General features: G+C 48.4%; 1 protein-coding gene across 1 annotated transcript in view; it reads left to right on the forward strand.

The window, feature by feature from the left end:
* Positions 1–1,827: 1,827 nt before the first annotated feature.
* LOC146186961 (uncharacterized) overlaps positions 1,828–26,433 on the forward strand; it is a 36,258-nt gene continuing 11,652 nt past the window's right edge. The window contains exons 1-4 of the mRNA XM_084608152.1: positions 1,828–2,146; positions 8,426–8,591; positions 10,272–10,482; positions 21,410–21,698. Coding sequence (XP_084464278.1) covers positions 1,979–2,146; positions 8,426–8,591; positions 10,272–10,482; positions 21,410–21,698 — 834 coding nt within the window. The 5' untranslated portion in view covers positions 1,828–1,978. The remainder of the gene's footprint in view (positions 2,147–8,425; positions 8,592–10,271; positions 10,483–21,409; positions 21,699–26,433) is intronic.

Here is a 26,433-nt window from a genome sequence, read left to right on the forward strand (position 1 = left end):
TAGAGGTGGAGGAGGTAGGTGCCCACATCCGTCACCGCCTCAGATAGCTTTACCCGCAATTCCGTCGAATGGAGACTGGTCAGCAGCTGTTTGGTCCAGGCTTGGTATCCTTGCTCCTGGATAGAACTAACATCATATTATTTTCTGAATTTTGCCCAGTCCGGCATCCTAGTCTGCCCCATTGGTCTGGTAAGGGGTTCTTATATCGGCGCAACGCTTATCAAGCTTGCTGCTGTCTTGCTACTGTGTGCCGCTTGGTTACTGTGTGCCGCTATCTGATGTACGCAGTCATGGTTCGCGTGTGCGACCGTAGCGCTAGCCAATAGCATGCCTCGGTTGCACCCAGGCTTCCTTTATAAACCGAAGCCACTGAATCCTTGTTGCTTGGATGTTCGCGTTGCTGTCCGAATAAAGTCTTGCCTTCTCGGCGTCTCGGAATAACATGGCGACAAGAAGGCAAGACTTTGCGGATCGTTATGTTGATCATACCGTGGTCGCTACCGAGTGTTTCCTCCGTATTCGTCCACTCCACTCGCCTCGGGTTTTTCGAAAAGGTTAAGTCTGGACAAGTGTCAATCTGCGCAGAGTTCCCAATCCGCGTGGGGTACGCTGGGTCGATGTGTAGGGTTAGGCATAATGTTGACGCTGCCTCCGCTAGCTTCCGTCCTCTCGTATGTCCTCTCGTTTGTAGCCCCATGAGAGGCTCTGCGCGTTGAAATCTCCTAATACTAGTAGCGGATCTCGCCCCACTTCCCTGATAGCTTTGCTCAGTAGTGTTGAGAAGGTTGGTTTTTACTTTAGGTAGGCAGTACACGTTCATGATGTGGAACGGCGGATAATCCTTTTTTATGGGCAGGAGAGTCACCATCACGTATAAAAAACTGGCTTGTAATTTCATATCTATTAAATTTGCTGTGAAAGTTTTGTGCACGAAGATGCATGTTGGAACGTTTTGTAGTTTGTGAGGCTCGCGCTCCCGCCTGGCTCTAGTACGGCCACCGTTGCTGCAGTATGCTCGTACGTGGAAAGTTGCATCCTCAGGGTCCGCTCTCTTAGTCTGATTTAAAGCATAGACTATTTCACTGTGGTAAAATTATAGGGCTCCCTTTAGTTCGTCCTGCCATGCTGTGCCTGGAGATTGCTATTCTGGAGGGGGAGCTGCTGCAGCTTTTCACCCTCACTGATATCCCTACGCATCTTGTGGGTTATAGGATTCTTGGGTCTCATTGTGTTAGCATACTGGCGAACCGTCATCGCTTTCGCTATCTGTCGTAATACTATGGAGGGAATGAATTCTTGTATCTTCCTCATCATAACTTCTAGTTTGCTTTCCATGCTAGGCTCTGCACCGCTTTCCATCGCCTCCTCTTGTTGAGGCGGCTGGGATTTAGTTGGTGCAGTTTCTGGTTTGCTGGTTAGCAGCTCAATCTGCGCTTTTAGAATGATGGCCTGCGGAGATATGTACACACCGATTATGATGATCCCACCTTCGCATACATGCATTTTCTCCATGTTCAACGACTATGGAAAGAAGGCGACGCAAAACTCGAACGGTGTCCCTGACATAAACGCAAACACCGACGTTTTGCACCTGGTTTACTCTCCTGGCTGCAGCAACGAGTTTAAATCCCGGTATCTAACCGGAATCAACGGGGCCCCATCTTCAGCGACAGCTGACGAAGTGAGCAGCGTCTGTTCCGTCGTAGGCACAGTGGCGAGGCGTGCGGCGCGAACGCCAGTGCGCATGCGCTCATTCCGCGCATGCGCATAGCTAGAGGAGCGGTGGAGCCGCGACTCGGCGCGCTGCCCTGCTGACAATCGCGAAGCGGCTGGCGTAGTGTAGCTCTCGCTAAAAAAAACGAAGTGGAAGCGCAGAGCACGAGGCACATGCTTATAGAAGAAGAAAATCCTTTTCGCGAAGGTCGCGTTACCCTGTCGTCGCAATTCGGCCTGTTCAAAACTGAGCCCGAGAGTCGCAATGGACGTCGTCCACATTGCCACCAAAGACTTCGTGGTAGAGAACGTGCTGGGCTTCCTGGACACAGAGCAGCTGTTCGCGTGCGCCGAAGTGAACCACCTCTGGCAGTCGGTCGCCCTGAGCCTGCTGCGCAAGAAGCTCATCTCTGTCTCTGTCTGTTGTGCACCAGTAAGCCTTTCTCTCGCATTCTCTTCCGTTGTGCTAAGTGGAATCAGACTTCAAATTGCCATTGCGTTTGCTTGCGCAAACAGCGCTAGGCGCCCGCCGCTCACGGCGAAGAGCGCACGCGTTGCAAGTTACGCTAGCCGGCCGCGCATGAGAAATGGCTGCAATCCATTTGCTGCGAGGATGCTGCTTCGCTGTCAGTTCACACAGTCAGCCGATTTTACACAGAAATCGTTGCGTTGTCGATTCCGCTGGCATAAACATTAATATGTCTCCATAAACACTGTATGACAGCTTACACTTGATTGCACTTATCTTGCGGCAAGCATTACCTCAGGCTGGATACGGCGCTTTTCGGTTACCGGGGGATGAGTGCTATGAATGCAGCTTGCGCAACATCGATCTAAATTTCCTCCCCGAACGTCAGTAGGGAACAATCGTTTTGTTCTCGTTGCAAACTGAAATGAAGAGGCCCATCCTACATGTTATAAAACTGACACTCGGACCAATTGCTAGGCCATCGCTATATATTATTTAAAAACTTTCTAGAAAAAAAATCGTTCAGAATTTCTTCCTCACTCTACGTCTACCATCACAAATATGTTTGTTGTACCTGCCTTAGTTCATTCCCATTCGATTGCAAATATAATAATATTAATAATAATAATAATAATTCGTTTACAGGACGGGAAAGGCGCAGTATCTGTCACACCTGCTATGTGGACACCTGAACCGCGCCGTAATTGAAGGGATAAAGGTGGGAGTTAAACTGGAAAGAGAGAAAGGGGAGCCGTAGTGTAGAGCTGCGGGGTAATTTCGACCTCCTGGGGATCTTTAACGTGCGTTGACATCGCATAGCACAGAGAGAGAGAGAGAGAGAAGAAACCTTTATTTAGCCGGATAGTTATATAGGGCCGAGTTATATTGCCCTACTAGATGGCCAGCAGGTCAAGCCTGTTAGCGACCTCGTAGGCGCGCTTGAGGATCCGGTCTTGTATGCACGGGTCCGAGCTGCGCAGCAGGGTCTCCCAGTCATCTGTATGCAGGATTTCTCCTAATTCTGGAGGTGGGGGGTCCTCCTTGCATCCCCAGAGTATATGGTTGAGGGCAGCTCTTTCATCGCACAGTGTGCAGTCAGGAGAAAATTGGCTGGGGAAAATATGTGAGAGAACTACCGGGTTTGGAAAGGCGTTTGGAGTCTCCTCCAGGTAATTTCGCGTTCTTTGCTTAGACGCTTGTGCGGGGGCGGAAACTTCCTTCGTTCAAGGCGGAAGTGGTGGGTTAAATCTTGAAATGATATAAGATTATCCTTGGCTGTCCCAAGAGCGGAGGTGGTCACCGCCCGGCCGACTAAATCTCGGGCTGTCTGGTGAACCGCCTCGTTTCCAGGGTTGCCAGAATGTGCCGGTACCCAAATCAATTCAATTTCCCTATCTGGGAAGGGAATCTTATTAAGAATATTTAGAATAGATTGTGCAATTCTACCTCGGGCGAAATTGTGTATGGCAGTCTTGGAGTCGCTGAGGATAATATCTGCCTCTGAATTTGTAATGGCTAAAGCGATGGCTGCCTCCTCAGCCATTGCGGATGTGCGTACACGGAGGGAGGCCGAGAAGGCTGTGGCGTGTGTTCCCGTGACCCCTGCCACTGCAAATGCTCTTTTTGGAACTGCATACTCAGCCGCATCAACGTAGATAACACCCGGTTGGTGCTTATGAGTCTTATGAAGAGCCAGGGCCCTGGCCATCCTCCTACCCTCGTGGTGTATAGGATGCATGTTTTTGGGCAGAGGCTTAATGGTGAGCCGCTTCCTGATTGGTGTGGGTAGATCTCTCGGTTCATCTATTTCTGGCTCTGAATTTGCGTCCAGTGCGCCGAGGATGCTTCTGCCTGTTTTAGTTTTTGTCAGCCGCACCATCTGTGTGGTGATGTGGGCTGCGCAAAGTTCCTCGAGTGTGTTGTGAATGCCGAGTTGAAGAAATTTTTCTGTAGATGTGTAATGAGGAAGCCCTAGTGCCGCTTTGAACGCTTGTCTGATGAGGCACTCCAGCTTGGTCTTCTCTGCGGCATAGAGCTGTAGGTAGGGCACTGAGTAGGTGAAGCGACTGAGAACAAATGCCTGCACTAATCTGCACAGGTCTTTCTCTCTCATGCCCCTTCTCCTGTTGGCAGTTCTTTTAATCAGACTGATTGTCTGATGGGTAGTGGCAGGAAGTCTGTTAATCGTCTCCGCATTCTTGCCATTACTCTGGATGGAGAGGCCCAACACCCTCAGTGTCTGGACTTCTGGTATGGGTTGTCCGTTAACCTTAACAGTAATGGGAATAGAATCTTGATGTGCTCGCCTACCTCTCCCCTTACCTCGAATGACGAGGAGTTCAGATTTAGGCTGTGAGCAAGTTAGTCCTGCTTGTGCGGCGTAATTTTCTACCTGGTCAACTGCCAATTGCAGAGTTTCCTCGATTTCGCCCTCGTTACCTTTATTTGTCCAGAGGGTGATATCATCAGCATAGAAGGTATGGTGCAAATTTGGAATTTCGGCTAGCATACCCGGGAGGCGGATGAGTGCCAAATTGAAGGTAAATGGAGAAAGGACCAAGCCTCGCGGTGTACCTTGTGTTCCTAACGTTATTGGAGCGGATGTTATGTTTCCTAGTGTTATGACGGCGGTACGTTTAAACAAAAATGATTTGATATAATTGTATGTTCTGATGCCTGGATTAGACGCCACTTCGTTTCGCCTCCATCGAAACGCAGCCGCCGTGGTCGGGTTCGAACCCAGGAATTCCGAGCAGTAGTCGGGCGTCTTACCACTGCACCACACCGGCGGGGTGCAAATATATGCCGATTTCAGAAACAACGGCATGCGGGGCAGACTGCTGCAGAACCAGATTTTACCAGAAGCATACTACTGAGCTTGTCGTACGTGATCGGAATTAACAGCTGCAAAACTTTTGGGGTACGCCGGGAGAGTGCGAAAAAAAAATTACGGAGCTTGTCCAGATAAACAGGCAAGTCCCGCAGCTATAACCGCGGCCGCTCAACCCGCGTTCAGAGTGCAGAGTGCAACGTATACTCTCGCACTGTTCACTGCACATCGTCTTCAATATCAACTTCCATCTGTGCAGAAAAGCTTTCGTCCGTGCTACTGAATCAGTTTAACTACGCTAAATTCCTACCATGTTTGTTGTTCTTGCTGTCCTGCACTCAGCCTGAGGACGCCGGGAATACTGTGGTGTCCTCACAAAGGCCTTGAATTCTCGAGTTATAAATATGCTAAAGACTACGACATGACGGCTTTGGCGGCCAGATACGTGACGCAGCATGATTCCGTTTTCTCCATGGGACCATCCCAGAGTTTCTCACTAAGCAGAGATACAGTTTCGGTTTCATTCAGGGAAGTTTTGGCCGAAATCACTGTTTAAAATGTCTGCAGGCGACCGTGCGGTACAGGGTACCGCACAGTTGAGACATCTATATTGTGCCGCGTCGCCGTACGATATAACAGCTGACACGCGTAACGGCGCTGGCCGATAGCTACGGCAAAACCCTTTAAAAGCAGCAATGTTTTTAGGAGAAAGTGCGGCTGAGCGCTGATCGGCGGAGGCATCCAGTTTGCTGTTAGCTTCCAGCGAAGCCGAAAATCACCTCCTTCGCGTTTTATACACGTCCTGCTTCACAACAGCGCGCCTCACACTGAAATTGCCTCTGCAAAATAAAAAGCACTGATAATTAAAACATCTAAGGTTTAAATCGCCGCCGGAGTAGCCGTTTCGCCATCCGCTTTCTTTTGCGATACATTTCCTTCGGTTTCGCGCTACGTAATCGGCCTCCCACGCCGGCTGCTCCGGAGTGATCCTGCAATACTCTCACCGCTGCTCGCAGGGTGGCGCTGGCTTGCTAGGTGATCATGGCGGCTCCTAGGCACTGTTCATTGCCTATACCTTTGACCACTTGATGCCCAGTCTTACTGGGTATCAGCAAGATGACAGCTGTAAGGCGTCGTAGTAGAAAACACCACGTATGTCAACACAGATCTTAACTAAAACAGAAAATTCGACGAGATTATGCTCGGACATGATCATTGTGACCGCCTGGTGTACATCCACTGTGAAGAATTGAACTTCTGAAACACTTTCTGCACTTCGACACTCATTAAAGATCTCCAACTAGACAAAATTATACCGCAGCTCTTCTCTACGGTACATCTCTATCTCCTCCTCTCTTGCCCTTTCCTGAGTTCTTCAATCCTCCTGATTGAGATGCACTCCTCGGAAAGGTGAATTCCGTTTCTCAAAACGAAACATATTTCTAATTTACTCCACTCTCACCGGCTAATTTGACGCCCATATAAAGTAGATGGGATATACTTGCAAAGCATTAGAAGTCTCCACTGTGACATTTAGTCCTTAGCGCCGCGCTGCACGTGATGGAAGCCGTACAACTTAAGTGCGTTTATTACTGTCCGGCGCTTTTCGAGAGAACGGACTAAAGTGCAACAAAATACTTCAGCCCCATTTCATCGCTTCGGTGTCATCATCATGCAACACGCATGTATATCTCTCCTAGTTTGTGCAGGATGCAACGCCTTACTGGGATTCTGCGCGTAACTTTACCCTGAAACATTCCAGCACGCTATGTGGCTGTTTCGTATTTGGCTGCTACTCCGGCTATTAGAAATCCGAATAAAAGAATCCGGGTTAAACTTTGCGTTTTACTGCTCTCCCACTGTTACTTCTTAAAGACCAAATTGGAGAGCTTCGCCTATACGTTGCTTTCGCATAAAGACACATGATAAGTCACTTCTTAGGGAACACCAACAGCGAATTTATATGCAACTGTAATTTGTAAAAGTTTAAATGCCGAAAACTTGAGATGATGCGGAAACCGTTCGTCTCACCCATTTCTGATACGACCTTTTGCTCACATGTGCCGATTCGTTTTCGAGTTTAAAATGGTGTGTGTACTGGGTCTGCATCGTACCCTTCTTTGCTGACCAAGTTCTTGGTCATCTAGATCATAATACCGTGCTCAATGCTCTACTTTCGGGATAACTATTTAACTTTATCAAATCGCTCAACGCATGCTGACCATTGAATATGAACGAAAAATAAGTCGCTCGTGTTCGAAGTGTTCAACAGCCCTGTGGACCACATGCACACGTTCACGGTCTATGGCGAAATTCGTTTTTCGGATGTTCGGCCCTTTTCTAATGCACCATGCTCCTGCGAATCAACTGTATCCACCAAAAGCCTGTTGAACGAGCCGTTACACTGTCCTTAAAAAAAAAAAGAACATCTGGGAACTTTCGCCTCACTTTAACCCCCAAAACGCTACACCGTCAAGCTTAAATATTCAAATTGGCGGATAGCCGACAACTCCCGCGTTAAAGGCACATAATGCTCTCTCAGTAATTCGCACACATAAGTAAAAACTCGTAGTGCCCGCAAATAACGTAGGCAGAAGGTAACACCAGCGTTTAAACTTGACAGTGAAATTGTGTACACTCGAAAAGCTGTCAAAGCCTGCAAAACGAATGACATGAAGACGACTCAGCAAGACGGCTGCGACCAAAAGAAGCGGCATTCTTTGAATGCTCAGAAATATATAATTTGTCAATTCTTCCTAAGTTATCGAAACAAGTAGGAACCGGGGTGTTAGGAGACCGCGCAGTGTGTGAAAACGTGCGTTAAGATAATGGCTAAAGGTTTCGGTAAGTCGTAGTTTGACCTACCGTTATTTAAGGATCTTCATGGATTTATAAAGCACTGCTGTAACCAAAGAAATCAAGCAATACGTAACACGGAAAACCATGACATCTAAACATGTATCCGGTCTTGGGACGGCTGATGCCCTTGCTAAGGACAGCTTATATAATATTTATAAAGTTTTCATTTATTATTTTACGTTCATTATTATTTGGAGTTCAGAGCTCGTCCTAGCTTCGTCTTCGTCGTATACTCTCTTTTCGCGATGCTGATATTTTGAATTTTCGTCTTTCCGTCCCGAGAGCGCCCGTGTTCGCGGTAAAAAAAAAGAGACTACAAACAGTCAGTGTACATCTTGCAGCAACAAACACCGGCCCAATGTCGGCACTCTGTTGTTAGTGCTAAGCCCTACACATATATAACCAGTACATTCCCAACGCCCTCCACAATTCTACCCGTGGTTTGCACTAAATCTGAGCTGAGTGCACGTTAGTACGCTCGGGTATAGGTCATTACGCGAATGCGCAATAGCAGCATATGACAGCGTAACGGCTATTTCTTAACATACATGCAGGACTCAGAGATGGTTCCCCGAGCGTCTGCGCTGGGTAGTGCGCATATGTGTGTGGATATATTCTGCTCCAAATTCTCCCGCTACCGCAACATTGCCCACATGGCGGGAATGCGGCCTTCGCTCGTCTTCCTCTCCTACCACGGCGACCTGAACGAGGACAGGAAGGGTGCGTATTCATAGATTTCGGCTGGTGTTTGACATCAGACCGTCACAGTGCAGCTTTCTACCATATCAAAAGGAGCGTACGTGGACATAATAAAAATGCAAAAATTACACAGTCGAATTTTGCAAAACAAAGCTGCTAAGGACGAACGCGATGCGTAATTGTGATGTACATGTACGCCGCCGCAACAATTCCGATTATTTCATGTGCGTGCATGCGTGTGTGTGTGTGTGTGTGTGTGTGTGTGTGTGTGTGTGTGTGTGTGTGTGTGTGTGTGTGTGTGTGTGTGTGTGTGTGTGTGTGTGTGTGTGTGTGTGTGTGTGTGTGCGTGTGCGTGTGCGTGTGCGTGCGTGTGTGTGTGTGTGTGTGTGTGTGTGTGTGTGTGTGTGTGTGTGTGTGTGTGTGGTATTTAGGGCACGTACGTGGCAATTTTTCTCAATTTACTGGCAAGAAGATCCGGAATCCCACCCCCAAGAAAGCAACTCAATTTATACGCGTATGTCCTGAAAATTAAGGTCAAAGTGTAAACAGCTAGTGGGAGGATGCGAATTATATTAAACAACCTGGGGCTACCATCGCTTTACATCCGAGCGACCTTGCGAGCAAACTCCGGAGGCACTGAATCGCCGCGTTCGCTCATCAGCCGTCAACCATGAATATATACGTATTAGATCCAACTTTCCGTCTTCGAAAATTAGCGATGCATTCATAGTAAGAAACTGCGTGATTTGCAGCTATAGACGCTTATGCTATCTCCAGTAACATCGCCAACAATTTTTAGGCAATACATAAACGATTATGTATGCAATAAAAACAAAATGAGAGCTTAAAGTGACAGTGAAAAGCTGTTCGGTAAAACTGGCAAGTGCGCACGAACAAACGGTATTACATCTTCCCCCTCCCAACAGAAAACCCTGAAAGTTTGCTTCATTGCATTTAAGCTATTTTCGATCAGAAATCATTTTCTTCCCCCCCCCCCCCCCAAGAAAGCAGCGTGCCAGAAAATAACTGATAAAATAAATCTCTGGTTGGACGTCAAGTACAAGAGGCAGCTACGAACGCGCGTTGATGTCGCCCTAATCGGCAGCGAGCGGTTGCAGGGGCACTTTTTTTAAAAATGATATTAATAATAATAATAATAATAATAATAATAATAATAATAATAATAATAATAATAATAAACCTTTATTTCCATCAGGTGCTATACAGATGGAGGGCTACGGAAAAAAAGCTGCCACTTGGCGGCTTGACGAGTCCGCAGCCCCATATATAAGGCAGCGTCTAGGCAACACCAGAGAATCAACACGCGATAAACAAACAAACACTTAATCAATGCGGAATAAAAGAAAAGTTCCTGAGCCAGGTAAAACAAACACCGTCAGCACAAAAAGTAAACAAGCGATAAGCATAGCAAGACACTTAATCTATGCAGAAGAAAAGAAATGCTAGATAAAACAAACACCAGAAAAGTTGATCAGCTTAGTCAAACAGCAAACATGTCTCTGAGTTTAACAGTTAGATAACAAGGTCCACGTAGAGCTATTAACTTTGGCTCGCATACCCACAAATGCAGCCTGTACAGATACGCAGCATTACGATGTTAGAATAAATATTGTTTAAGGGTCCCTTTAACGTAACTGTGCGAAGATTTCCCGCCAGTGACATCGATGATGTTTTGCGCAGTGGTGGAACGCCTCCGCGAGATGCTACCTTCCGATTCGGTGATTCTGTACTTCAAGCTAGAGCTTGTGGGAACTATCGACGAGCCGGACGATGCAGTGCACGAGGGTATCTTCGGCGAGTTCCTCTTTTGCGCCGACTCTGACCGATCCCCGCAGCCGTCGCTGAACGGAGCAGACGACCAGCAGACGTCGGGCAGTATTTTCGCAGCCGGGTGAGTAATTCCGCACCTAGGCGTGACCGGTGCGAATTGCATGCAATACAAGAAGCCTTGCGGACTGGTATTGGGTTCGTTGCAACAGAAACGATTGTGCACGTATGCGACTTAAGCTGCCTCAAAGCCAGCTCAGGAGCTGGCCATGTAGCGCTCAACAGACGTAAACAAAGGGCCACGGGACATTCGGTCGTTCATGATTCTGAAAACCGGATCCAAGAAGCATGTTCCGCCTTTATTTTCGAAAGAGAATCGTCGCTTTCTATAGCACGAATCAGTGTGTTCCGATGTGTTTCCATTGTATTTAAAATTGTGTACAGCCCAGCCCACTTATAACAGCCGCAGATATAACGAACGCTCGCTTAGTACGAACGAGGGCGGTGCTACCGTCAAAATATATATTGGGGCAATGGCACAGTGTCTCACATAGAACGAACTGCTGTGGCCTCAACAATCGGTTAGAGCGAACGCGAAGCTGTCGGGCCCCCGTAGTTGACCGAGCCGGCGGTGTTTGGCGCGATTTCGCTCCACTGCGAACCCGCGGCAGGCGAATTTCGCGCACTTTGTGTTCCCCTGACACGACGTGAACACATAGCGCACAAAGCGTCCCCCGGCACTCCTTTTTGGGTAAAATAAAGTAAAAAAAGAAAAAGCGCGCGTTGAAAAATGAAAACGAAAAAGCGCGCGCACAGTGACAAAAGAGAAAGTGGCGCCGCCCGCGTCGCTGTGATGCATCCACGTGATCTGCGTCGGCGAATCCGGAAAGTCAGGCGCCTGCTCTACCGGCTCAAACCAGTTCTCCATTAGTTGCTCCGCTGCCACCCCGCGCTGAGGGCATTGCGCAGGAGGCACGAGCAGGTGCTCTCTGAACCCTGGAGTACTGCAGCAAGTATGACCCGTCAGTGCAGTGTGTGTTGTGTAGGGTGTGCGGCAAGGAACGCGAAACAATGACGCACATCGTGCCACAGTGCACAAGCCTCCCGACGCCGCCGCTGGAGACTGCCACGTTACCGCAGTCGCTGGGTTTTTGCCTGCGCTAGGCGCCCAACTTCGCCACTGCAGAAGGTGGTTTACGTCCAGTGGCAGTGACAAAAAGCCGTCTGAGTGGATGACTTTGGTGCGGCGTGGTGTAGGAGTGTAGTGTGGAGCCAGCTACCCCACCCCGAACTTCACCTGGGTGGGTGGGGCATCATCCTGTTCGTGCTTCTCTTCTCTCAGTCCTCTGTCTTGTTTGTTTGTTCTTCCTTTTTTTAACTTTCTTCTTTCTCCCTTTCACTTCTGGCCTGTGCACCAGTTTTGGTGCCGACCCGTTTCAAAGGGTATGGCCCTGAGCATCAACATCATCATCGTCGAACAGCAAGTTGCACATAACCGTTCTTCTGTGTGTCAATATGGACGGCAGTGACCGGCGGCTGCCTTTTGTCATGGGCAAGTCACGAAAGCCGCGATGCTTTGGAAGCTACGTGCCCGTACGCTACAGGAACAATACAAAAGCCTGGATCAGTCGTGACTTATTTGCCGAGTGGCTTGTCGAGTTCGACCGCGCCATGGCACGAAAAAACAGGAAGGTCCTGCTCGTGCTAGATAACTGTGCGATGCACCATGTGCAGCCTTCCTTGAATGCGGTGACAGTGCTCTTCTTGCTTCCCAATGCAACCTGCAAAATTCAGCCGCTGGATATGGGCATCATTCATGCGTTCAAGGTGTGCTACCGGCGGTGCGTCATCCAATGCTTGTTGATCGCGATTGATGCTGTCATGCCAGTTCGCATCAGCTTGCTTGCCGCCGTGGAGATGTTGAAAGCGGCGTGGATGGAACTCGCCGCGGAGTGCATAGTAAATTGGTTCCGCAAGGCGGATTTTATGGGCCCAGGCATCGAGGACTCTATAGATCACCCACCGGAAGGCCGGTCGCACGAGGACCTGTGACAACGCGTCGTTGACACGCAGTTGGCTGGACCTGACGTTGCCTGGGACGATCTCGTTTCTGCTGATGACGACGCCGACATTGCGAAGCCATGCACTGACGAAGCTATTGTGCGTGAAGTGCGAGTCATTCCTGACTGCCCAGAGACCGACGAGGACGATAACGAGGATGCTGCTCTACCGCCGGTTGCTGTGAACGCTTCAACCGCGATCGGTTACCTCGCGTCGCTTAAGGAACTTGTGTGCAGCAGAGGCCTTGGCGATGAACATATTACCGCGCTGGAAAAATTAGAAACGGCAATGATGCGATCAGATTTCAAGAAGCAGACATGCATCACGGACGTTTTTCAAAAATAAAGTTAACTTTCGTCTCGCTTGCTCTTTTTGCCCGTATTATAGGTGGTCTACTTACTACGAACTTTGGATACAACGAACAAATGCCGCCTGACGATCAAGTTCGTCATAAGTGTGCTGGACTATGTCCCACGCCTACTTACGGCCTTTTAATGCGAAAGCCTTGAATGCGTCATATTAACGCGGTAGCGTTAAGGAGCTCGTGTCGCAGAAAAGCCGGTGTCGTCGGCGGCGTTGGCCGTGAGCGATAAATCCCGGCTTGCACTTCATAAATAAAAAGCAACTTCCAATATCGGCTGGGTGGGAATCGAACCAGGGTCTCCGGAGTGTGAGACGGAGACGCTACCACTCAGCCACGAGTTCGATGCTTGAAAGCGGTACAAAAGCGCTTCAAGTGAATGCGGTGTTGCCTTAGAAATGTGCCGTAGAACGTTATACTGCGGTGTATATCGGTAATTATGAGCATGTTACAGAAGTCGCAGTTACTTACAGGACGCTTAAGCCTCGCCTTCAAGAGTGGAAAGCGATAGCGTTATTGCACCTCGTTCGCACCGCCCAGCGCTCCCGGCACTGGTAGATGGCGCCGCTTCCATCACACGCGTCTCAAGAGCGAACGCGCAAGGCCTTGCAATACAACACCCGTCGACCTGCCAAGGAGTGTAAGACAATGCGCTACGGCGCAGCAATCACTGATGAGGCGCCCCGCTTCGGACTTTGCACTCACGAAGCACGCGGTGAGCGCCGAGCAACGCAGCGTTCGGCGCGGCAACGAAACGTGCGCCTGAGCAAGCGGAACGAACCAAAGAACTCGGTGTCTCGGAGGGAGAAAGCCGGACATCGACGCGCCATGAAGGCGGACGAGGTCATGGGGCTGACGCCTTGATGGGATCATCCTCTATCTCGCTTGGGAGCACCACGCAGAAGCATGATTCCTCGGAAGCAGCTCGGCACACATCGCAGGGGACGCTTTCCAAGCAGACGGCGCAGCGAACCCGTCAGAGGCGTCCGGCATCAGACGCTGCACCTAGCAATCACGCTGTGAGCGGAAAGAGGAGCCGCGTAGCCTAAACACCACTGTTCGAGTGACGCACGCTGGATGTTGGAAGGGGAGAGAGCGAGAAAACTTATTAAACGCAAGGGTATTGGGGCATCCTCCCACCGGTACCCGCGCGGCCCGAAGGGGAGAAGCGGGTGAGCGAAGATAGTGATCTAAAGAAAGGAAAGACGCTTGATTCTACAACCCGTGAGGGTGCACGGCGAAACGTCAGGGGCGAGTGGCGCGCCACGTGTCGGGGCAGCGCCGCACATTGCGAGGAAGGGTTCTTCTGTGTTTGCCGCAAGATGGCTCTGCATGTGCGCAGAGCACAGAAGAAATGTAGCGAAAACGTACTTCGCTACTTGTGTAACTGCGACTTCTGTAAGTAACATGCTCATAATTACCGATATACACCACAGTATAACGTTCTACGGCACGTTTCTAAGGCAACACCGCATTCACTAGAAGCGCTTTTGTACCGCTTTCAAACATCGAACTCGTGGCTGAGTCTGGCACTGTGGTCTTCAATTTGTGCATTTCAACCAATGCGTGTATACTCTCGCGGAAGTAGAGCCTTGCAGGGCGGGCGTCAGGGTCACAGTGAAAACCCGCCATTCCGGACCGCCATAGACTGTGCAGGCCTATTAGCATAACCGTATCAAGTGGAATCCCATCATTATTTTCAGTTGGCAGGAATCTAATCCCGTATGAGTCTAATGGTAATTCTTTTTTAACAGTTCGTTGCAGCACGTCCCAAAAATAGACGCCCTCCCAACAGTGCAGAAATACATGGTCTATTGTCTCTGGCTGTTTACATATTAAGCAAAGTGAACCCCATGGCAGATAAAAGCCCTTGCTTTCAAAAAAAGTTTGTACCGATAATGTTCCTGTATGTAACTTAAAGAAAAACGTCTTTACCCCAGGAGAAACTGGCATTCTTTTGACCTGCTTCAGACGTCTTGACCTAGACGGCCGCTATACAAGGCTCTGTACACAGGAACAAGGAAGAAGTCGTCACAAACAGCTTTATACAGGTTCTTCTTTTTCACTGAACTTAAGTAGTGTCGAGAAGCGAGCTGACAGAATTCGAACACTGCTGACAATCTCTTTGAAAAAACTAGAAAGACGCCCTGGCATGCTTTCCGTAGCAACAACGAAATTGGGCAACGCCCGCGCGAGCCTCACTTGGCACACAGTGCGCAAAAAGGGGTCGGTAACGTCGCGAAAGAAAATAAATCTGTTTACAAGCTGGCGCACAAATAAGTGAGCAAGCCCGAGACCTCCGTCTTTAATTGGCCGGAACAGGTTATCCCGACTACATCTTTCCCAGCTTGATGCCCATACAAACACAGCAAAGATTCGATGTAGCTTTTGAAAACTCAACCTAGAACAATGAAGTGCTTGCATGACGTACCACACCTTGGCAACAAAAAATAGATTACACACAGTGGCTCGTGCGAAGATAGACAGCGGCACTCCTTTCCACTTGTCAGCCTTCTCCCATATTTCCTGAACTTGGGCTCGCCAAAATGGCTTGCTGTCTTCATAGAATTCTAGAGGTACACCCAAATACTTCACGGGTGTTGTAACCCATGTAACGTTGGCAAAAAAGTCAGGCGTTGATGTCCACGCCCCGTGCCAGAAGCCAAGACACTTTCCCCAGTTTACTGGACTTCCTGTGGTCGCACTAAAATCTTTCACAACTTCAACTGCGGCGCAAATACTTTCTTTGTTCGCACAAAACACTGCCACATCATCAGCGTACGCCAAAAGTTTGACCTCAGACTTGTACAGTTGAAAGCCCTGAACAGATGGATTTTGCATAATAGACAGGCATAAAGTTTCGATATAAATGCAGAATAGAAGAGGGCTGAGGGGACGAACCACTATGCGAGCTGAAGGAATTTTAACTTGACAAAGGCAACACATATGAGCCTGCCGGCTTCTGTATTAAGTGTCAGGCTTGTGGTAACCGCTCTGCTGTGAGCATTTGATTGTAGCGCGTTTTTGTTGGTTTTGTTGTGTGTTGGTGATGACCGGCAATAAAGAAAAAAAAATCTCGTGGCTGAGTGGTAGCGTCTCCGTCTCACACTCCGGAGACCCTGGTTCGATTCCCACCCAGCCCATCTTGGAGGTTGCTTTTTATTTATGAAGTGCATGCCGGGATTTATCGCTCACGGCCAACGCCGCCGACGACACCGGCTTTTCTGCGACACGAGCTCCTTAACGCTACCGCGTTAAAATGCGCGGGCCTGCTACTGGCTCTGCAGCTGAGCCACCTCCGCTGCCTCCTGCAGACAGAACAAAAAACAAAGAAAGAAAAGGTAGAGGGAGAGATAGACGCGCCCCGCAACAACAGCCGTCGTCCACCACCGAAACAGTGGCGGGTACAATGACGGCCTACAACATTTTGTGGCAGGCTAGCCTCCACCGCAAGCGGCGTTGACCTACCTGTCCCAGCCCCATCAGGGTTCTCTATGCCATAACCGCGTCATTGAGGGAGAGAGGAAGGCGGGCTTCAGGTGTTTACAGCAATCACCGGTTGCCAGGCAACGGCGCAAGGAGTGGTGCGACCACGGCGCGGCCACCGCCACAGCGAAAACAAATTGCGGGAGCTTGCCCTGATGGGGCTGGGACAAGTAAAGTAGGTAGCCTGCCACTGATTTTTATCTGTTGTAGGCCGTCACTGCACCCGCCACCGCTTCGGTGGTGGTGGACGACAGCTGTTGTTGCTGAGCGTGCTCTCCCTCTTCGTTTTTCTTGCTTGTCTCTTCTGTCCGCATGAGGCAGCGGAGGTGGCTCAGCTATTGAGCCAGTAGCAGGCCCGTGCATTTTTTATGCGAAGCATACTAGCCGCACAACCGAGCTCTTCCTTGCTGCGCCGCGCGCGGCCGCGTAGCTACCACTTGACCTACATCGGCGCACCACGTGATATGACGTCACAACAGCTGTGAAAGCTGGGGCTCAACTCGTGCGGTCGCTTGCTGACGCGCAGCCTCCGCCGGCGGCCTAACTCCCGCTCCTACCGCTAGGAGATACTGACGTCACACAATTGTATAAAAGGCGACGCACTCGTTGAGTCAGTTGAGCAGCGAGATGTCGGCCAGGGAGAGGGCGGCTCGCCAGACCGCAAAGCGCAAGCTACAAACAGCCACGGAAACGGGAGAAGAACGAGAAGTACGGCTTGCCAAGCGGCGTGCACAGTATGCAGCTAGACGGCAGCGTTCGACAACCGATGCCAAGGTGAAGGATGAAGCTTCGAGTACGTCTACTCGGTTCGAGCGGCGAAATGCTGGAAAATAAAGGAAGAAGCAGAGTAACACATGAGTTGTTCTTGTCTATGAAATGGCTAACCAGGTATAGCCAGGTAATGTCTTGTCTATGAAGGGCTAACCAGGTATAGCCAGATAATGTTTAATTTTTTAGGCTAGTATGCTTCGCATCCTAGGCTTAACCATTAGCTATTTTCTTTCTTCCCACAGCCACAGCAACAAAATGCGACTCTTGTTGCAAAATAATTAGTTTAATGGAAAGAAAATGCGCAGTATCTGTCACACCTTTTGTGGACACCTGAACCGCGTTGGAAGAGAGAGGAAGGTAGGAGGGAAAGAGGAAAGGTCTGTGAGTGGGATTGGTCATATTCCGTGAGATTCCACGAGATGTGTTCTTGCATAGCGCTCCTGCCATCTGCAATCCCACACTTGAACGTGCACCAAGTCAAGACCACCTAGACTACTCAAGTACGCACCAAGGAACGCCACGCGACCGGCGCGATGGTGTACCGTCCAAACCAAGACCGACTGAAATACAGACCTGCACAGATAGCACTGCTCAAGCGCGCCCCTTCTAGTTCATTGCCTTCGCCGCTAGGGAACGAACACTACGGGTAGCCTGGCGCTACTGTAAACCTGTTAATAAGGAGGCTCTATTCTATCAATTTTCTTCGTCCTTGTAGTTTAATTATCTGTCCACGCTGTAATGCACAAGCACCTGTTCTGCGCATGTGCATGCCAGTAACTGCAGTGCCGTCGCACAAAGCGGAATTGCGGAATGTCTTCTGACGAGAGAAAAACATTAAAAAATTAAACACTCTCCGTTAATATACAAATAGAGAAACTTTTCGAAGTATAACTCGGGCAAAGAATTTTTTTTTTTAATTTGGGTTCAGTTTGTTTATATTAATTTGTGATTTGATGATGAAAATGACAGACGAACAGATCAACCGAACGCCCTCAATGGCGAGAAAGGTAACGAAAGTTTGTCCCATAGGACCTTGTTTTCTGTGCAGGTATACTGTATTTCAGGCGGTCTCTGTCCAAACACTTACCGGAGAAAGTGTCACAGATACTACGCCTTTCTTTCCCTTACTGTAATAATAATAATAATAATAATAATTGGTTCATAGGAAGGGAAACGCGAGGTAACTGTCTTGCGTGTTTTCTGTGGACACTTCAACCACGCCGTAAGTGAAAGTGGATAGAGAGAAAGAGGAGTCGTAGTGGAGGGCTGCGGAGTAATTTCAACCACCTGGGGATCTTGACGTGCGCTGATATCGCACAGAACACGGACTCCTCTTCGATACGCCTCCATCGAAACACAGCCGCCGAGGACGGGTTCGAACCCGGGTACTCCGGCACAGTAGTCGGGCGTCTTACCACTGCACCACCCCGGCGGTGCTAGGAACGTCGATAATAGGCAAACGATGAGAGGCTACTCATAGGAGAGGAAGGGTAGGCTTTCGTCATTCCGCTCTTAAGAGACATCTAAGAGACCTTGTAATTTTGCGAGACTAGCGGTACAGTGTACATAAAACTGGGGAAAACAGTCCTGGCGCAAAAAATTCACACACACAAAAGACAGAGACAAGGGGACAACGCCAGGGTTTTATTCCCAGCTTTTAAAACCAACTAGCCCGGCAACATGCTTTATTGAGTGCACATAAATAAAAATAAATCATTACGTTGCCCATGGTAATGTACAAACTTAGGGGACTATCAGGTTTTGGTGAACACATGACGCGCTCTCATTGTTACTGGAATTTCAAAGAGAATTTCAAAGACGACGGAGACTTCACAACCGCGAAACCCTTGAAATATTCAATAAAGTTTTCACTCACTCACTCACTCACTCCATGAAGTCGTAATACTCTGCAGATCTTTGTGTACTTTTTAGGCAAAATTAACCTAAACCTGCTTGATACCGGGTATATCGGAGAACCCCATCGATAATTTTAACAGACTTTTTGACATATCAAATAACATAGGCTCTGTTAGCAAGCAAGCTAGCTGGCTAGGAAATTAGAGTAGGGATTGCAGTACTGCAAAACATTTATTTCGGTAAGGAAGAGTTTGGTCACAGGGGTCAGGGAGAGACATATAATAGAACTTCGGTAATTGGTGTTCCCTATTCTGGCATCACGTTGACTTTCGCAAACCCCTTGCCTCTGGTCCCCAGCATGAGCTGTGTGCTCTGGTCGGGTCGGGTCGGTCTGGAAGGCCCCTCACTGTTCTAGACTGGAGCTATGTGTATCTTTGGCAAAAACGGATTGCTTTCCGCAGCGCTATGTGACGTGGTATATCGTAGCCTATCCTCTTACCCGGCATGCACTCTTTCATGCGTCTGGTGGGCCGCATATTATGATACATGACTTCCCTTGGTACCCTAAGTGTTCGTTTGCAGTCGTCTAAGCGCGGTGGCTCTCTACTGCCTCTTCGGAAAATTCTGCTGGAGTTCGACCGGCAAACTCGCCCTTCCCTTCCGTGAAATTTTTTCAACTGTGTGCTACGTCACATATCCCTCAACCTCTGTTTCGTGGACCCAAATGTTTTTGTTCTTAGTACTGTGTATGCGTTATGTTTGTTCATAGATGATCAACGCTGCCATCCTCGTAGCCTGAGAATCCGTTACTGTCCAGTAACTCAGTCCTGCTGGTGGCCTATGTCAGAAACAGGGCTAAGATCATTTCTTCCACTCCCTTCCTGTTGTCTTTGTGCGTCCTGATACAGAGCTTATTGTATTTCCTTTGGTATTTACTACTGCTACCGTACCCGCACTTGCTCAGTTGTCTATTTCAACCTGCCCAATACAGAAACATCTGATTCTTCTTCAGGATCCTTTCCAACGACAACGATCTCGACGCCCTTTTTTCGTGGCTGTTCTTTGGGTCCATGTTTTAGACGCCAGTTTCACTACGAAGGTGTTGTCAATATCCGTTTTTTCTTCATCAACTTTCTGCAAGATATCTAAGCTTCAGCAATAATGATTTACAAGCGGGTATAAGCGTCAGTTTTCCAGTTGAAACCTGAAGGTGGTTTCGCTGAGCTCCCCATTGATGCCACTCACTCACTCATTTCTCGGTCGGGGCGCAGTTCATGAGCCTACTGCTTACTGGTACGTCTTTCTCACGAATCTTTTCATTTTATTTATTTCCCCCTTGTTGGGTTGTTCGTATGGAAATGCGTACGTCATCCTCTATATTAACAGCACCGAAGTGAATCGTAATGCCTCCTGTTCCTTTGCCCTTTTTCTCTTGTTTGTCGCCCCGATGAATATTCTGCATAACTTCTTCGTTGAGTGTTCTAAGAGATGGATCGTATGGTCCTGTTTAGTCTTTCTCCTGTAGCCACTATCCCAAGTTGTGGAGTTTATTTGTCCTTCCTAAGGGATGTCCGTCAAGTCAATTTCCATTCTCCGTCGCCATGTCCTGTTTCCTCTTAGATGTGTATTTCTTTCATAGTTAGCGCTCATCTCGCTATGTAAAGCGAATTCAACGATACCGTCCGCCGCCGTCTGCTACTTTTTCTTGTTCGCTTCCAATCAACCCCTTTATAGTCCAGACTTATGTCGCTCAAGTACATTGAAAATATTTTGCCTTAAATGTTTTTCAGTCTCCTAGTTAGTCCAACCCTTCATACGTTAAAGTATGAACGTAAGAAGACACATGAATTCGATGCCCTTTGTACGGCTTCATCTTCCTTCTTGACGTCCCTGTCGTGGTTGTTTTTGTTGAACAGCAAAGTATTAACGTAACCGAAGATTCCAGATCTTCCTATGGATCTTGGTCGAAAGTTCGCTGAAGTGTCGTTTTGGCGGACGTTGTTTAAGATTGCCTTATGGTCCACGGCTAAGATTACTTCTCTAGTTATATATAATTGTTTTAGTACCATGTCTTTCAACTAGGCTATCACGTATATTGGGGGTGAGCACGATTCTGAACTAGAAAATACATCCGCTTACAAACCGTTCTTCTCCATGCGATTGCTCAGTAGAATCTTAATCGCTTTCTCGAGGGGAAGTTATAAAGGTTCCGAACTGATTTCGACTATGTCTGGTTCTTCAAATTACGATGACATCGCAAGTGCATGAGTGCGTTTGGAATTTCGGTTTGCTCAAAATCCGCGTCATTTGATACAGCATTCGAACGCTGCAAGGACTCAGTGCTCGCTTCGAAAAAAACGACCGTCTTTGAAACTGCTGTTAAAAACATGATCTTGCTATAACATATAGGTCTGCCAACAACTCGCAAAACATACTCCAGTTGTTTTCTATTCTCCTACAACTAAATGAAGAAGTATATGCGGGACATTCTTCTTTTGCTCGCCACTGTCGACAGACCATCCTCAGCCGGGAACAGCCAGCAACGTAAACGCAAGGAAAGTGACCCGGTCTTCCTTCCCGGCTCTGCGGCCGCAGCCGCTGCTGTACCCTTGCCGCAAGCTCTGCTACCAGCTCCCAGGGTCCGGCCTCGTCTCCCGTCTGTGGGAAGCGACGGCGGGGCCGTGTTCCACAACGTGCTGCCGGGAGTACTTATGTTCCAGGCCCTTCACGTGACGATGGGTGGCCTCCAGGGACACGCCGTCACGTCGCACTTCACCGAGGAGGCCACCGGTAGGACGGTGAAGGTAACATCAACTAACCATCCTCTAATCATTACTTCGTGTGGAAAAATTGCTTCCCTTGCATCACGTTATTGTTTGTGACACTGATAACTAAAATTCGGTTAAACATATGACGAATGACTGCAATGTGAAACATCTGCGCTATCCCCCGCCCTCCCCTGGGTTTAGGTTATAATTGTCACACAATTTTCAACTGCAAGAAACATAAATACCGACCATATTAAGTCATGTGCACTAAAAAGAGCTGAAAAATCAGACACCCAAAGAAACACTTTAAGCTTTGGAAATCAGTAAGCGTGGTGAATCCTGCATAAGTGATGTGTCGTTATCAGAAAAGGAGTTGCGTTTCTGGGGTCCAGTGCATGAACGGCGTGTGTCCTAACGAGCTGTGCATGGCGTGACGTTTTCTTCATGTTTCATTCCTTACTGCAAATATATAATCTATGTTGCAAAAAGTAAACTTTCATTTGTTCGTGCGGTGCGGCTTATGTGAGTCTAATGTTCTAATTTTCGTCCCTGTCTCGGCGCCGGTTGTTACAGTCGTGTCGCCCCAGTTCGGCCAACAGCACGTTCTGTACTAAGCGCAAGCTCGGCTATGGTCTTTCTCTAGGGCAATGGCGTTCTTCCTCTTCTTTTTCCGCCGGTTTTTTCCCCAAACTGTTGCCCCCATCATTGTATAAGGGCTGTCGTTTGTGTATATGAGAAAGCTCGCAGGTCTTGTAAACCTTGCCGCCACTTGCCCAGTTTCCTGGCACTTGTAGCAGTCAAGCACCTGTGTGAACATTTCTTAGTTTCGGTCTGTTTTGAGCAATGCTCTATTGTGTCTAGGGCTGGTTGGGGACTTCCACAAGTTCTTGCTGTTTATACAGCCCTTCATTCCTAGGTTTAAAGCCCTTCTCGTGCCGAAGCGCTTTTTTTAAACCCGCCTACCTCGGATCTCAGCCTTCTTATCATTGCATATTATTTTCTAGCTCCGTTGCTTTCTCCACCGTGCTCACCTTTTTTTCTATCTTGAACCCATATCCTGTTTGGCTCGGGGTTACTATTGTAGAATCAGCCCGGATCTGCAAATTCAACCGCATTATCTCTACTTTGACAAGTCTCCACGCTCTTAAATCACTCTGTAAGATTGACCTTCAAAGGAATATGGTGAGCGAAGACTGCTTAGCTCTCACTTTATTGCTGACACCTTTCAACAGTAGATGAAATTCGCCAGCAGACAGGCGGTACTTTCCCCGTTGAGTCGGCTTTACTTTTTCGTAGTCCTTGGAATCCGTTGTGTTAAGTTTTGCAACTGTATGGGCTGCTCACAATAACACCGTAAGCAGCCCTAGGGGACAACAAGGGTCCCTTAGTGTTACTTATTCGGTTTGGTAATTTAGTAATGCAATGAATTACTTTTGGCAGTAATTTTGCAGCAAAAGTAATTAATTCCTTTCGAAAGTACTTTTATTAAAGTGCACCAGTACTCCTTCAAAAGGCAACAGAGTAGAGGCGTGCGGCAAGCCGAAGCCAGCGTATTGGATCGGCAAAAGGAGACAGAATCGAGCAAAACAATGCGCCTGAGACCTCCTGTGTAGCAGGGTCACTTAGTGCAGACGTTCTCCAAGCAGCAAGATACAAAGCGTCAAGGGACCGCCGAAGGGACAGAAGAAGGACAGAGCAGTTGAGAGCGGCGCAGTCGCACTTCCTCTTCGTTGGCTAGGGCACAGTGGTGCCTGGTTACCCTCGTCGCCACAGGGCGAGGGAGGATTGGGTAGGGGCATAGCCTCCTTTATACTCCGTGCTTGTCAACGCGCCGCGCGAACAATAGAGCAGCGCCGTCGAGTAAAGTTGCGCGGTCCCCTCGTTGAAGGCGCCGCTGACGTAGGGGTCGAGGCGCACGGGTCGCACGGGTACGAATGTCGGCGCGGGGTGGGAGCGCTGTTATTCGCTAGCGGGATAACTGTTCCTAAGCATGAGTCGTGCATATTCAGCATATTTACTTGTAAGGCCGACATCCACTAAGCATAACAAGTGATCATGATACTTTTAGGCAATAACACCAACGCTATATGACATTTTATGTCAGGCAGTTTCAAGAAATTGCGCATGGCTCGAAAACCTGCATGACTGCTCCGCTAGCCCCAGTGGTAACAGAAAATTACAATGCTAGTCTACGCTGCAATAAAACAAAATTTAAGAAGAAAGGCACCAGCATTTATTTACACATTTCACAACAGCAATTGTGCTTCAACAGTACCATGTAGAAGTGGTGTGATGAATAGCTGCCACAAGTAGGGAAAAAAGTTCACGGTGACCGCTGTCACTGATAGCACTTCAGAAGCCAGCTTGATTTACAGATGATTGGAACAACTGCATCGCAGTATGCCATTGAGATCTGTAAGGAGAACAATTTTGGTATCAGCTGTTACTTTCAATGATTCAGCGCGTCATACAAACGTTTTTTGTTTTTTTTTACTAGAAAAACAAGGAAAGACAAATATACGCGTTGCATCTTTCTGTTTCGATCACACCAAAATAATCGTCACTATAGGCAAAGCTCGTGTTTTTATTTTTTCACAGAATTGCACAGTTAGCGAAACAAACAATACTGCGCTGGAGCAGATGTAACATACCACACAGACGAGCTAACCAGGGAGGAAGTTCGCATCGCAGTCCAGAAAATACACGTGCACATTTAATATTATTATTACCTTACTGACGCGTAATAAACATACTTCTGGTGCTGTCATTATTTCTCACAGGCCTTAATGCGGTTGAGTGCGAGAAGGGAAACTAATATAGGCTTTGCAAGATTTGGTTTAACTCACTTTAAAGTAGTCATCTTCACAATAGGTAAATCTTGTGTTTTTATTTTATCACAAATTTTCGTAAATAGCGTATACTGCAAAAAAAAAGCTTCGCAGGAGCACACTAACACACTACGCAGACGAGCTAGGCAGGGAAGCAATTAGTATTGCAGTCCAGAAAGCACAGGTGCGCATCTAACATTACTATTGCAGTATTGACGCTTAAAAAACACATTGGTGCTGCCACTATTTTTTACAAGCCTCAAAGCAGCTGAATACTACGCAGCGATCGCCGGAAGGACAAAGCAAAGCTGGCACTTATGATCCGCACCATGGGCAGCTGGCGCTATATTGTGTTGGAAAAATCTTGTTTAGTATGTGTAGGTTTGAGAAGGAGCCCGTTTGTAGTCTCCTCCATCCCGTGGCTTCTTCCTTGGTTAGGTGTTTGTGTGGCGGGGGGTAGTGGAACCTCAGCCCCTTATATAGGTTTAGTAGGTCTGAATAGCTCTCTCCGCATCTGATCTGGGGGTCCTCCGGGGTGTGCGACGCTCCCGCTCGGCTGGTCATCCCTCGAGCTAGGTTGTCTGCCCCCTCGTTGCCCCTGATTCCCGCGTGGCTCGGTATCCAGATTATGTTTTGCTTTGGTGTCTCCTCCGAGGGCGCACCCTCTTTGAGGATCTTGAGTGCCGCATTGCTAATCCTGCCCCTAGTGTAATTCCGGCACGCCTCTTGTGAGTCTGTTAGGATGTGGAGAGGTCTTCCTGTCCTATATCCTTCTCTTACAGCCAGAGCAATGGCTATCTCTTCTGCTTCTGTTATGTCAGACACCCTGGTCGTGACACTTGCGATGTGTTCCCCTTCGTGGTTTACTACCACCGCTACTGCGTTTCCTTTGTGTGTTTGTGGATATCTAGAGGCGTCTGTGTAGACTGCGTCTTCCCTGTATCCCATGTTTTTCTCGTAATGCTCTGCCCTAGCTGCCCTTCTGCGAGCGTGGAGATTTGGATCCATGTTTCGGGGTATGGGTTGTGTGCGTATCTTTCTTCGTAGCAGATCCGGTACTGTCACTCGGCTGCTCTGTGGTTCTTCTAGCTTGCGACCTAGTCTTGTCAGGAGCGCTCTTCCGGTCTTCGTACTGCTCAGTCTTTTCTCTTGGGCCTTAAGTTGGCTCTCTCTTAATTTTTCAAAGGTGTTTCTGACACCAAGTTGCATGAGTTTCTCGTTGGATGCGTTCCTTGGGAGGTGAAGCGCCGTCTTGTATGCTTTTCTTAGAATCGCTTCTGCCTGTTCCTTTTCTGCCTTGGTAATTACGTGATACGGCAGTGAATACGTCACTCGGCTGACCACCAGGCTATTTACCAGTCTGACTGTCTCTTCCTCCTTCATGCCATATCTCCTGTGTGCTATTCTGCTGATCATTCGGCCTACCTGCCCTGCCGCATCATTCAACAGGCTGAGTGTGTGGCTGCTTCTTCGGCTCCCTTGCAGCCACATGCCGAGAATTCTAATCATCTTCTGTTCTGGGATGTTTTGCCCTTCCAGTTTTACTTCAAGTGGTGCGTCCGTGGGATGTCTTCCCACTCTAAGGAGCTCTGATTTTTCTGTGGAGCATTTTAGTCCTCTTTGTCTCGTGTACTCTTCAATACAGGAGGCAGCCTCTTGTAGTACCTCCTGCTTATCTCCCAGTGAGCCTTTGGCTGTCCAGACTGTAATGTCGTCCGCATAGATTGCGTGTCGGATCCCTTGTATTTGGTTTAGCCTCTTTGCGAGATTGATCATGGCTATGTTGAAGAGCGTCGGCGAAATTACTGAGCCTTGTGGTGTGCCCCTATTTGGCGTTTGGAAGGTGTCGCTTCTTAGGTCTCCCATGCCCACTGTTGCTGTTCTGCTCGCGAGAAAGCTCCTCACGTAGTCATGGATTTTCTTTCCACAATTCGTAGTGTTTA

Source organism: Amblyomma maculatum, chromosome 6 (genome assembly GCF_055883805.1).
Source record: "Amblyomma maculatum isolate TAMU_Amacu chromosome 6, ASM5588380v1, whole genome shotgun sequence".
NCBI lineage: Eukaryota > Metazoa > Arthropoda > Arachnida > Ixodida > Ixodidae > Amblyomma > Amblyomma maculatum.